The sequence below is a fragment of the Anoplophora glabripennis genome, unplaced genomic scaffold, assembly GCF_000390285.2.
Source record: "Anoplophora glabripennis isolate ALB-LARVAE unplaced genomic scaffold, Agla_2.0 scaffold1, whole genome shotgun sequence".
Classification (NCBI taxonomy): domain Eukaryota; kingdom Metazoa; phylum Arthropoda; class Insecta; order Coleoptera; family Cerambycidae; genus Anoplophora; species Anoplophora glabripennis.
Genome location: NW_019417028.1, coordinates 4735112 through 4746669, shown reverse-complemented (window position 1 = coordinate 4746669; position 11558 = coordinate 4735112). Strand labels below are relative to the sequence as shown.

At 33.5% G+C, this 11558-nt stretch overlaps 2 protein-coding genes across 3 annotated transcripts; both read right to left on the bottom strand.

The window, feature by feature from the left end:
• Positions 1-1013: 1013 nt before the first annotated feature.
• LOC108904571 (venom carboxylesterase-6) lies at positions 1014-6484 on the bottom strand. Of its 2 annotated transcripts, none has more exons than XM_018707219.1 (9): positions 6400-6484; positions 3160-3308; positions 2879-2978; positions 2590-2772; positions 1964-2506; positions 1687-1865; positions 1480-1630; positions 1291-1414; positions 1014-1226 (listed from the first exon to the last, which is right to left on the bottom strand). In XM_018707219.1, exons 1-9 carry the CDS (start codon positions 6449-6451, stop codon positions 1043-1045), a joined length of 1665 nt encoding a protein of 554 aa, XP_018562735.1. In that variant the 5' UTR covers positions 6452-6484; the 3' UTR covers positions 1014-1042. The 2 variants fall into 2 exon arrangements, with proteins under 2 accessions (XP_018562735.1, XP_018562806.1); XM_018707290.1 differs by having other exon boundaries at positions 3160-3305.
• A 132-nt stretch (positions 6485-6616) lies between these two features.
• LOC108904482 (venom carboxylesterase-6-like) lies at positions 6617-11245 on the bottom strand. Its single transcript, XM_018707105.1, has 9 exons — positions 11037-11245; positions 10353-10498; positions 8482-8578; positions 8187-8375; positions 7591-8133; positions 7339-7517; positions 7125-7278; positions 6923-7046; positions 6617-6861 (listed from the first exon to the last, which is right to left on the bottom strand). Exons 1-9 carry the CDS (start codon positions 11086-11088, stop codon positions 6678-6680), a joined length of 1668 nt encoding a protein of 555 aa, XP_018562621.1. The 5' UTR covers positions 11089-11245; the 3' UTR covers positions 6617-6677.
• Positions 11246-11558: the final 313 nt, after the last annotated feature.

Below are 11558 nucleotides of genomic sequence, written 5' to 3'. Positions count from 1 at the left end.
ACATTTAGAAACTAAAGACAATAACCAATATAAAAACATTGAATTTCAATAATGACACTGAATTTCTGAGCTTTAAGATCAGGATAGAGTATCAACTTAAATCGTGTTTTGTACTGACCAAATATTCATTTCAAAGATTAAGGAGTGGAAAAATCATAAACGCTCTGATGAGTTCTGAACGGGCGCCATCTATCGTTTTAGGTCTACTGGCATATTTCTGCCGATAAAAATGAGAAGGTATCTGTCAGTTGTCTCTATCTCTGACTGATCCTGTTGCTTGAACTTTCAAGCCTAAATCTTGGAATAGCATAACCAAGATCAAGGAAAAATAGAAATAGAAAAATACTATGCCCAACGAAATCTGATTTTGTTACCATTACTTTTAGGAGTTTCACAAATGTTTACGTTGTTATGAAATAAATTAGGGAGATAATAATTATACATGTGGATATAATCTAATAGTACTTAAAAGACTATATATCAGTATTTTTATATATAGAATTTCCGTTACATCTTTGGATAAGTAGATCAGTCATCATAAACAAAGGTGACCATATCCCTGGTCGAGAAATAGTCAAATTTCTGGCGTTTTTAGGTACTGAAATCTTGAAAAGTAAAACGTGTAGAACAAAAGTAAGCACAAAAATAAATTCCTTGATGTTCTGTTTATTCATTGTTACTATTTAAATTTACTCAAATAAAATAATAACTTAAAAAAAATCGTTTGTAAAACATGCGTTTGCTGTTATCCTAATCCCACATTTTAAGAATTATTTTCACGTACTTATAAATAAAAGTAAACCATTTTATATGTACGAGGGTGGTCCCAAAAGTACCCGGCCTGACCTAGAGATGGCGGTAGTTGTTTGAAAAATATCACTGTATTAGAAATTACACAATTTATAAAGCATATGTGTCAAGTTTGAAGACACCATATTGTTTAGTATTTGTTTGACAGCCATCAATAGTGAACGTTTTCAGTGAATTTGTGAAAATTGAGAAAATTTCACGAACAAACAAAATTATTTGTTAAAAAAGAAAACTACAGTTCATCCCTGACAGCAAAATTGTCATATTCCAAGAGTCCTAGCTTGCTCCAAAAGTCAATAGGAGTCACCCTTTCACTCCTTTGCAGCTTCATGTCGTCTGGTCCGTTTATAAGCAAGTAAGTCAGCTCTTTAGGTCCTGTTGCTTTCCAGGTGTCTGTCCCATCGAAAGAGGGATTACTAAAAATAAAAATTATTAAAGGAAAACGTCATTTACGTACATATTTATGAATTTTCATTTTACCCGCTGCTGGCATATGAGTACAACATATTGCGGCAAGCATTAGTCAAACGTTTATCCTCTTCCGATAGTGGTTTTACTTGCATGATCCCATAGAAGTATATGCAATCTTCACCATGGCCTACACCTGCGAAAAAATATGGACGGTAGGTAATTTTTCTTATATGTTGCTGCTTTGATCACCAGTCTCACCTTCTATTTCTGATCCTATATAGGACTGTGCTGCATTATTTTCACCTTCGCTGTAGTTGAAATGGTAGACGTAAACTGGAGATTTATTTACCTTGGCTTGCATTTTAGCTGATACTTCTGCAGGAACAGCAAACAGCCTGTCAGTGAAAATCTAAATGGAATAGTAAAAAGCTAGTAAGTTTTGTCTTTCTGGTTGAGGAAATCTACCTGTGTAAATTTTTTGAAATTCTTTTTGTTGATTTTTTCACCTGGTCCCAAATAGTAATCCAACACTTCCTTCGCTACTGTCCCCTTCTTTAATGCAGGTAGGGTATCATTGCAATCTAACAGATATGGAGCTATATCTACCCAGGTCTTGTCCACTTCTTCCAAATTTTTATAGTAAACTGGAAAAGTATATGATCTGAATTACCTTAGACAATTGTGCACTGATAAATCAGTACAGAAATGAATAACGAAAGCATAATTATATCATCTTACTCACATCCTGCAGGAAGCAATCCTTCATCGGTAGTGTAGGAGGTAATCCAAGGCACATCGTGGACTTTACCTTCCTTCAAAAGCTGGTAAGGTTCCATGTCTAGGAAAGCGTTTGCTGATCCCTTTTCCACTACTGGTGCAAAAGGTGAGAAGGGCATGATCCCGACGCCGTAGAAATGTACCAATTGGTTTATCAAGGTTTGCGCTGGTCTCTGCTTAAGGCACTTCTTCAGTTCTTCCGAAGGACTATCGGGACAGCCTACCAACACCGCAAGTTTCTTGGCACGTTGCAAGGCGTTTCTTCTGATCACCCACGGTGCTAGGGCTGTGCCACTTTGTGAAACGCCTTTCACGAACAATCCTTTAGAAAGGGGTGAGAAATAGTGGAGGTGGACGCTGGCTCCGCCCGCTGATCCGCCTACTATTGTGACGGAGTGGGGATCTCCCCCGAATGAAGCGATGTTGTCCCTGACCCACTTGAGTGCTAAGACTTGGTCCTTCATGCCGTTGTTGCCGGGTATGACGTTGTCTTCCGTGCTGAGAAATCCTGAAATGTCAACGGTGATTGGATTAACACTGACATCTGGGCGTCGAAGACAACAATTTGAAGATGATGCCAAAAGTACTTGCCTAGAACACCAACACGGTAGTTAAACGATACAAGTACAATGTTTTCTAGGGACATATTCATGGCCATCTGACCATTGCCTATCATAAAGCCACCGCCATGGATTGAAACTATTACGTCGAGGGTCTTGGGGTTCTTCACAGAATCAGCAGGGACATACACGTTCAGGTAGAGGCAATCTTCTCCTAATGGAAAATACAGAAGCTTGGTTTCAATGGTTATTTTTTGATAACTGCAAGTTTTTTAAAAGCTATTCGATTTAGAATATCGAGTGTGGTGCATTATACTTACCAAGTACGTCTTCTGGACCCAGAAATCCTTCTTGTTGAAGACATGTTTGAAGAGTGTTAGCTTCCCAAGTTCCTGACCAGGCTGATATAGGTTCAGGTTCCTACAATTTAATGAAAGTAAAGATAACCACATCCAATAGGAACTTGGTAAAATATTTGCACATTTACTACTACAGCTAGTTAACAAGTAATCAAGAACTAAGACATTCTAGAAAGCCATTCATTTGAAATGGAAGAGTAAATGATGATGAGCCTAAGATAAGTGTGAATATTTTGATTCACCTCAAACCTGAGATCTCCTACTGGTGGTTTCGCGTATGGAATTCCCTCAAAAGCAGCATATTTTTGGTCACCTGAAGTCTTCCAAAATCCTCGAACTCTTCCCAAGGGCGTGTCTATCTCTGGCAGATCATCGTCGCTTGAACAAACTACTTTCAAACAGCAAAAACTAAATATTAACCCATAGAACAATGCTGTAGCCAATACAGCTTGATTTTTTTTGACACTGCTATTGGAAATTTTACAAATTCCACATATAGTCCAGTCATTATAGACATGAAACAACATGTTTCGGGAAAAAAATACTATTAGAAGTTTCTCCGCGGAATATTGTTCGAAAACGTGTTATAAACAAAATATCAAAAAAATCAACTCGAGGCTAGTTGGGAAACTTTGTTTAAACAATGGTCAGTTATGGATAAGTGGTTTTTTGACTCGCGTAAAAAACTATTATTTATAGCAAAAAAAGTGTACACAAAAAAGGTAGGTATTAAATAAGCCTATAAAATGAGACAAGTCCGATTAAATTCTGATAATTTGTTAATGCGCAAGAGCTCAAAAATGATCGAAAATGGCCGTTTTTTCAATTGCTAATAATTAATGCAATTATCTCAGACACTTGTATTCAGGATTTTTAAGGCTTTTTACACCCTTAATAAGTGGTAAAAATTTCAACCCGAAAGCTTCATTGGTTTGGCGTTGGCGGAATTTGTTATCTAAGAAGATGCTATTTTCAATTCATTTTTCCCAAGCTCACAGGCGTTGTAGGGTTTCGATCATTAGTTGTTTTTGTACCTAAATAGTTGTATTGACATATGCATTTACTGATAATTTAATTTTTCAAATTTAATTTGTTTAAAAATGACTGAAAAAATGTTAATATTTATTAAATTGTTAAGATAGGTAATTATTATAAAATAAAATAGTAACCTCTTTACTTTAGTTTTCTTCGAATTTAAAAAAAAATCGTTGTTGTAAGTTGATTAGAAGCTGAGATAATTTTTTTTTTTATTTAATCGCAGTGACCTTAATTATTAATATTAAGAGCCGAAATTTGGAGAGAGTATACATTAAGAGCTATATTTTCATGTCCTACATTAACATTAAGGTGAATTCAACTATTTAATTGCAAAAAAGAAGATAGCGGTGATGCGTTCTATTACTCGGTCTAGCGAACGTATGGCGCGAGCGACATTGCGATTAATTAAAAAAAAAAAGTCTGAGCTTCTAATCAACTTAGAATGATTTTTTTTTAAATTCAAAGAAAAATAGTACTAACTAAACTATAGACGTTACTATTTCATTTTATAATAATTACCTATCTTAACAATTTAATAAATATTAACATTTTTTCAGTCATTTTTAAACGAATTAAATTTGAAAAATTAAATTCTCAGTAAATGCATATGTCAATACAACTATTTAGGTGCAAAAACAACTAATGATAGAAGCTCTACAACGCCTTTGAGCTTGGGAAAAATCAATTAAAAATAGCATCTTCTTAGATAACCAATTCCTCCAACGCCAAACTAATGAAGCTTTCGGGCTGAAATTTTTACCACTTATTAAGGGTGCAAAGACCTTCAAAAATGCTGAATTACAAGTGTCTGCGATGAAATTTGCATTAATTATTAGCAATTGGAAAAACGGCCATTTTCGACCATTTTTGAGCTCTTGCGCATAAACAAATTATCGGAATTTAATCGGACTTGTCTTATTTTACAGATTTATCTAATACCTACCTTTTTTATATAAACCTTTTTTCTATATGAATAACAGTTTTTTTACGCGAGTCAAAAACCCACTTTTCCATAACTTTGACCATTGTTTTAACAAAGTTTCCCAACTAGTCTCGAGTTGATATTTTGATATTTTGTTTATAACACGTTTCTAAAAAAAATTCTAATAGTATTTTTTCCCGAAAATATAATGACAACAAGTGCATCACAACGAAATATTAATGACTTGCTATTTTGTTGCTTACCTACAATTATTTAAATTATATTTCTGGGAGAGTAAACAAGACAAAGTTCTTTATCACAAGTAGGAATCTACAAAAATGTTTAAAAAACTTAAGTAAAATATACGCAATAAAAATGCAACAATAAAGATAATGCTCTTTGAAATTGATGCATATGTTGCTTTGGAAGGGTTTAAAAAATAATTCATTAGAAATACACAGTTAGCTGATTTTAAACACGGGTTGTTAAAAATTAATGTTCCATTGAAATAAAATGAATTAGTGACTTCATAAATTTAAAATTCTCGTGTACATAAAGTATAAATGAATTTATTTTAAATACATATCACACTTTATAGAGGAACCATGGGAAAATCCTTATTTTTACATCAAGCATAGAAAAATATTATTGCACACTTCTAATGTAAAAATGTTAAAGCAATTACAAACAGTTTAATTACTTACACTTGTTCCCAAAACAGAGAATGAAAATGAAACAAACTAATTTCAACATTACGCAGTGAACTATTTACAGATATTATTAAGATACAGATAATTACGTTGGTATATTTATTTTATCACTATCAGTTACTCTGTTAATAGTAAAGGTCAGGGTAGGCCTAGCGCAATACTCTTTTAGTGTGACTTCATATGTAGGCAACCCGCAACAAATTGTCATGGTTGGAATTGTACAGACTGAATCTGACCCTTGTGTACTATTCACATAGATTCTATAAAAGGAACAACTTCAAATTAATTTATTTTTACAAGGATTTGGCTCTCCCACTGGTGGTTTTGCGTAAGGAATTCCCTCGAAAGCAGCAATTTTTAATCACCTAAAGTCTTCCAAAATCTTCGAACTCTGCCCAAAGGCGTGTTTACTTCTGGCAGATCACGGTCACTTAGGGCAGCTTTACCAAAATTAATTACTAACTAAAAGCTTATTTCCAATATTATTGGGAGTTTTAAAGATCCCACAGAGTTATAAAAGATGTAAGGAGGTAGTAAAGAAACTATTAATTAAAATATAATGGTTAGAATGATCGATTTCAGTGTTTTTATTAGTTTTTAATGGAATATTGGATAAAGAGTTATGTCATAATGTTTTATAATTAATAATAATGATTTGCAGTTACATCACATTCATTTACATATAATATTACAGCATAGTTTAAGGGATATTTCTTTCCGTAGTAGTAAATAAGATAAGAAAATTATTAAACTCGTTTTGTAGAAAGAATTAAATAAAAAATTATCTATAGGAAATAAATATAGTTACTTACAGTTGCCCTCAAAGGAGAGAACCAAAAATAGACACAGCAGTTTAGATAACATTCCGCGTTAGACTATCTTTAGATGTGGACCCGACCAGGAATGTTACACTACAATAATTATGATATTGTCACTTATTTTATTTATTGCAATCGCCAGGATAGGACTTGGAAAATTAGGTAATTTATAATATTTTGAATATTAATATTAATAAAATAATAAAAGGAGAACGATTAAATCAATTTATTTTCTACTTTGTGAGATATGTTTATAATTCACATAAAGAAATCTACAGTTCATCTTTTACAACAAGGTTTTCATTCTCCAGGAGTCCAAGCTTACTCCAAAAGTCAGTTGGGGCCAGGCTTTCGCTCCTTTGTAGTTTTATGTCTTCTGGTCCGTTTACAACCAAGTAAGTCAGCTCTTCAGATCCTATTGGTTGCCAAGTGTCTGTTCCATCGAAAGAAGGAATACTAAAAAAATTGGAATTGATGACGGAAATAGGTCATTCAAGGAAATTTATGTTATTTTTACCCGCTGCTGGCATATGAGTACAACATATTCTGGCAAGCAGTACTCAAGCGTTTATCCTGTTCCGATAATGGTTTTATCTGTAATAAACTATAGAAGTAGATTCCATCATCACCGTGACACACACCTGCGAAAATTGTGATGGTAGATTTGGTTTTTGTAATATTTATTCAATACCACTTCTTCTCTAGTTAAATGTTCTTACCTTGTATTTCTTCCTCTTTTGAGAAAAGGTGCCTGATTGTGTTTTCACCTTCGGTGTAATTAAATATGTAGAGATATACTGGAGATTTCGTTACCTTGGCTTGTAGTTTCACTGATAATTCTGCAGAGACAGCGATCAACCTGTCACTAAAAATCTAAATGGAAATAAAAACTGAATAAAGTAAATAAAATTTGTACAAATTGAGAAAATGTACCTTTGTAAATTTTTTGAAATTATTTTTACTGATTTTTTCTCCTGGTCCCAAATAGTAGTCTAAAACTTTCTTCGCAGCTGCTTCCTTCTTTGATGCATCTAGGGTGTCGTTGCAATCTAGCAGATAGGGAGCTATTTCTATCCACTTCTCGTCTACTTCTTCCAGCTTTTGCCAAAGAACTGAAGAATTACATAATTTGAATTATTTTAGACAATTTTGCATTAAGAAAGTTTATTATATAGCCTCACTTACGTGCTGTAGGAAGCAATCCTTCATCGGTAGTGTAGGAGGTAATCCAAGGCACATCGAGGACTTTCCCTTCCTTTAGAAGCTGGTAAGGTTCCGCCTCTAGGAAAGCGTTTGATGATCCTTTTTCCACCACCGGTGCAAAAGGCGAGAATGGCATGATGTCGAAACCATAGAAATACTTCAAGTGCTTTAGCAGAGCGTGCGCTGGTCTCTGCTTAAGGCACTTCTTCAGTTCTTCCGAGGAGCTGTCGGGACAGCCCACCAACACAGCAAGCTTCTTGGCACTTTGCAAAGCATTATTCCTTATTGCCCACGGTGCTAGGGCTGTGCCGCTGTGCGACAACCCCCTGATGAATAATCCTTTAGAGAGAAGAGAGAAATAGTGGAGGTGGACACTGGCACTACCCGCTGATACGCCCACTATGGTGACGGAGTGGGGGTTCCCCCCAAACGAAGCGATATTGTCCCTGACCCACTTGAGTGCTAAGACTTGATCCTTCATGCCGTTGTTGCCGGGTATGACGTTGTCTTCCGTGCTGAGGAATCCTGGAACGTTAATTGAATAAACACTGATATGGTACACCGAAAAAACAGCGTACCTAGAATACCAACACGGTAATTGATAGATACAAGCACGACCTCCTTGTCTAGGAACGTATTCAAAGCCGTGTGTCCGCTGCCTGCCATAAAGGCACCTCCATGGATGACAACTATAACGTCAAGTGACTTTGGGTTCTTTACAGAATTTTCAGGGATGTACACGTTTAAGTAAAGGCAATCTTCGTTTCCTAATAAAAAATACACTCTTTCAATAATGGTGATGATATAAATTTTGAAGGTGTATTCTATTACTATTAGAAGTGTAATTGTCATTCCTTGGTTCTTTATACTGACCAGATATTTCTTCAGTAGTGAGAAATACAACTTGGAGACATGTATGAGCAACGTTGGCTTCCCAAGTCCCTGCCCAAGCTTGAACGGGTTCAGGATTCTATAAATTTGTAAAAAAATATAAGGGACATCCAACAGTGACTTGGAGAAATGTTACTTCTTGCAGAAAATGGTTAATTTATTATAATGATAAAAAAAAATGAATTTGTGTAATAATTAAAAAATTAATAATTATTATATTTAATATTGGACCTGTATTTCCTAATAGTGTTATTACTAAATGCCCTGCAATTGACATGTTCGTTTTTAGCCCAAAAAAATGCATGTTTTTGAGCCACTTTTCGCGAATGTCTCAAAAACTACAAGTCTTATCAAAGTAAGCTTTCTAATGAATAACAAAAAAAATGCAATACATTGTGAATGGACCAAAAGAATATTTGAAACTGTTAACAACTTTTTTTTCTATTTTTTTGGCCATGGAAGGTTAGTTTTAAGGATTTTTAAGGGTTGAAAAGTAATTAAATTTCATAAATTATATTAAAAAACATTAAGGAACTTCAACCAACATATTTGAACATGAATTGAATCTTTAAAATACGTAAATCTACGATTTTCGCATTTTTTCATACAAGGGGGTGGTTTTCACCCCCAAATAAAAAAAGCACACATCTAGACAATATAACTTTTGAAGTGGGGGGTCATATGAGCTTGTATGCAAATTCTCAAGAAAATCCATGCTATCCGGAAAAATTGGGAGATTTTACTTTATTTTCTCTTTCAGTGACTGGATTATAAAGAATGACTTTTTTCATTTAGGGCTTACTTTCAATGTTCAATGTTCAATGTTCTACACTAAAGCAAACAATTAAAAGGTCAAAAGAATTTCCGAAATTTTTCCGTGATTTTTGACCGTCTGTACTTAGGTGAAAAATGGTCGTACAGAGAATTGAAGCGCAATTTCCAAAACTGGAATAAATTTCGTATAACATGCTGCCGCAACTTTTCGGAAATTTTTTTTTTTTCATATTTTACACGAATTTTACAAAACAGGAAAAAAGGGTAATTTATGGTTTTTTAGAAAATTGACGGCTAAATTAGAAATATTCACGAAATGACTAATGTTAAGCATGACTTTTACAGTTCGATATCCCAGAAGAACCCTTTTGAAAAAAATTAAAGGGTCATTTTTTGAGCTTAAACACTTAATAATCTAAATAGAGCGACAAAAAACTTTAGCAATTTTTTTTGGCTAACCATAATTAAAATGGAAAAAATGTTTTTTGAGGTTTTCTCACATTTTTACCACCAATACCGTTTAATTGATGAAAAAAATATTTTTTTTTCGAAAAATTTTTGAAAAAATTTTCAAAATTTGACATTGAAGAAAACACAATCCAATTGTTTTCAGCACGGTTCGGCTTTTCCGTCCTATGGTTCTGTTCATCAAAATTAAAGTTTAAAAAAAATACCAATACCCAAAATAGATTTCGACCCCGATTCATACAATTTTTTTGAGACAAATTTCTAATTAATTTTTGTGCAGTCTGTAATCACTTAAAAAACAGTTTTTTTTCAAAACTACCCTTTTTCTTCTCTCAAAAAAAAAATTGGAAAAGTTTTTTTTCATCAATTTAAACGTTATTTGCGGAAAAAACCTCAAAAACAATTTTTTTTCCATTTTAATTAAGATAACCCCAAAAAAAATTGCAAAATTTACAAAATTTACTAAATACAGTCTGCCAAAAATCACGGAAAAATTTCGGAAATTCTTTTAACCCTTTAATTGTTTGCATTAGTTATCATGAAACTTTCAAAAAATTGATTATAAATGAAGGTAATGAATTTAAAAGAAAGTTGCAAATATTTTGACACACCTCAAATCTAAGATCGCCTACGGGTGGTTTTGCGTATGGAATTCCCTCAAATGCAGCACGTTTGATATCATTTAATGTCTTCCAATAGCCTCGAACTCTTCCCAAAGGCGTGACTATCTCTGGCACATCATCCTGACTTAAACAAACTAATTTCAAGTTAAAATAAGAAATCTAAACGACACTGTGCGTTATTTTTAAGCCAAAAACAGGGTACTAATCCATAGAAAAAAAGGTTACACAGGGTGTGTCTTAAAAAGAAAACACCATCAAAAGTAAGAATCCAAAAAATTTAATGGCCAGTTAAATATTTGGTCACTAATAAAGATTAATGATTTCATTAATTTTGATAATCAATTCATCTCATATACCATTAAAAACATTTCCAAGTTTGTAAAGGTCTTTCTCTTGGCATTATTTTGGGTTGGGAGAGAATTTCATAGAAATTTTATACTAATACTTAAAACGTGAGGTATCACTGTTATTTAATGCACTGTATATCGATTACCGACCTTGGATGAATCAGTCAATAGTAACGAATTTTCGAATTTAACAAGTCATCATTAATGACTTGCAAGTATATAATAATATACCTATAATAACTTAAATATTAAATTTTTCTGTAAAATAATTATTATACGTGCTTTCATGGACATACTAAAGACTTATTTATAGCTAGATACTTACAATTATCTCCAAAATAGAGAAGAAGAGCTAGAGAAACTAGTTTACACAACATTACGGAAGGAACTCTGTTTTCCGACAGGCAGTTTTACGTTGCAACTATTTTATCAATTATCTTAACAGTTGTGAGGGTAGAACTGGCCTAATTAGAACACGTATAATTCTGCTAGAGCGAAAGTGCATTTCCTAATGCCAACAACTCATAAAATCGTGAATTTTCAGCAAATAGTATTGTTTTAAAAATAGTTTCGTTTAACATTGACGGAAATAGATAGCAAAAAACCGTCCATAGAATCGATTTTAATAATGAACTTGTATGTAGTTGTTTCTATAATTATAATGTTTTTTCAGATTTTTTTTGATAAGATAAGAGGTTGTAGAGCGAGAACTGCTATACAGGGTGCCCGGTAAGCTCATGTCAATAATGAAGGGGTATACAGGGAAGGTCAAAATAGATGTGGCACTTAATAAAAAAATATTTCATATCAGGCTTCGTCGTGGAGTTATTCGCCTTCAGAGAAAGAA

Coding starts and splice junctions, on each gene's coding strand:
- LOC108904571 (XM_018707219.1), bottom strand. CDS start 6,451: ATGTTATCTAAACTGCTGTGTCTATTTTTGGTTCTCTCCTTTGAGGGC. Junction 1,631..1,686: donor ATTTCAAAAAATTTACACAG/GTAGATTTCCTC, acceptor TATTCCATTTAG/ATTTTCACTGACAGGCTGTT. Junction 1,227..1,290: donor TACTCATATGCCAGCAGCGG/GTAAAATGAAAA, acceptor TTTTATTTTTAG/TAATCCCTCTTTCGATGGGA.
- LOC108904482 (XM_018707105.1), bottom strand. CDS start 11,088: ATGTTGTGTAAACTAGTTTCTCTAGCTCTTCTTCTCTATTTTGGAGAT. Junction 7,279..7,338: donor ATTTCAAAAAATTTACAAAG/GTACATTTTCTC, acceptor ATTTCCATTTAG/ATTTTTAGTGACAGGTTGAT. Junction 7,047..7,124: donor AAAAGAGGAAGAAATACAAG/GTAAGAACATTT, acceptor CAATTTTCGCAG/GTGTGTGTCACGGTGATGAT.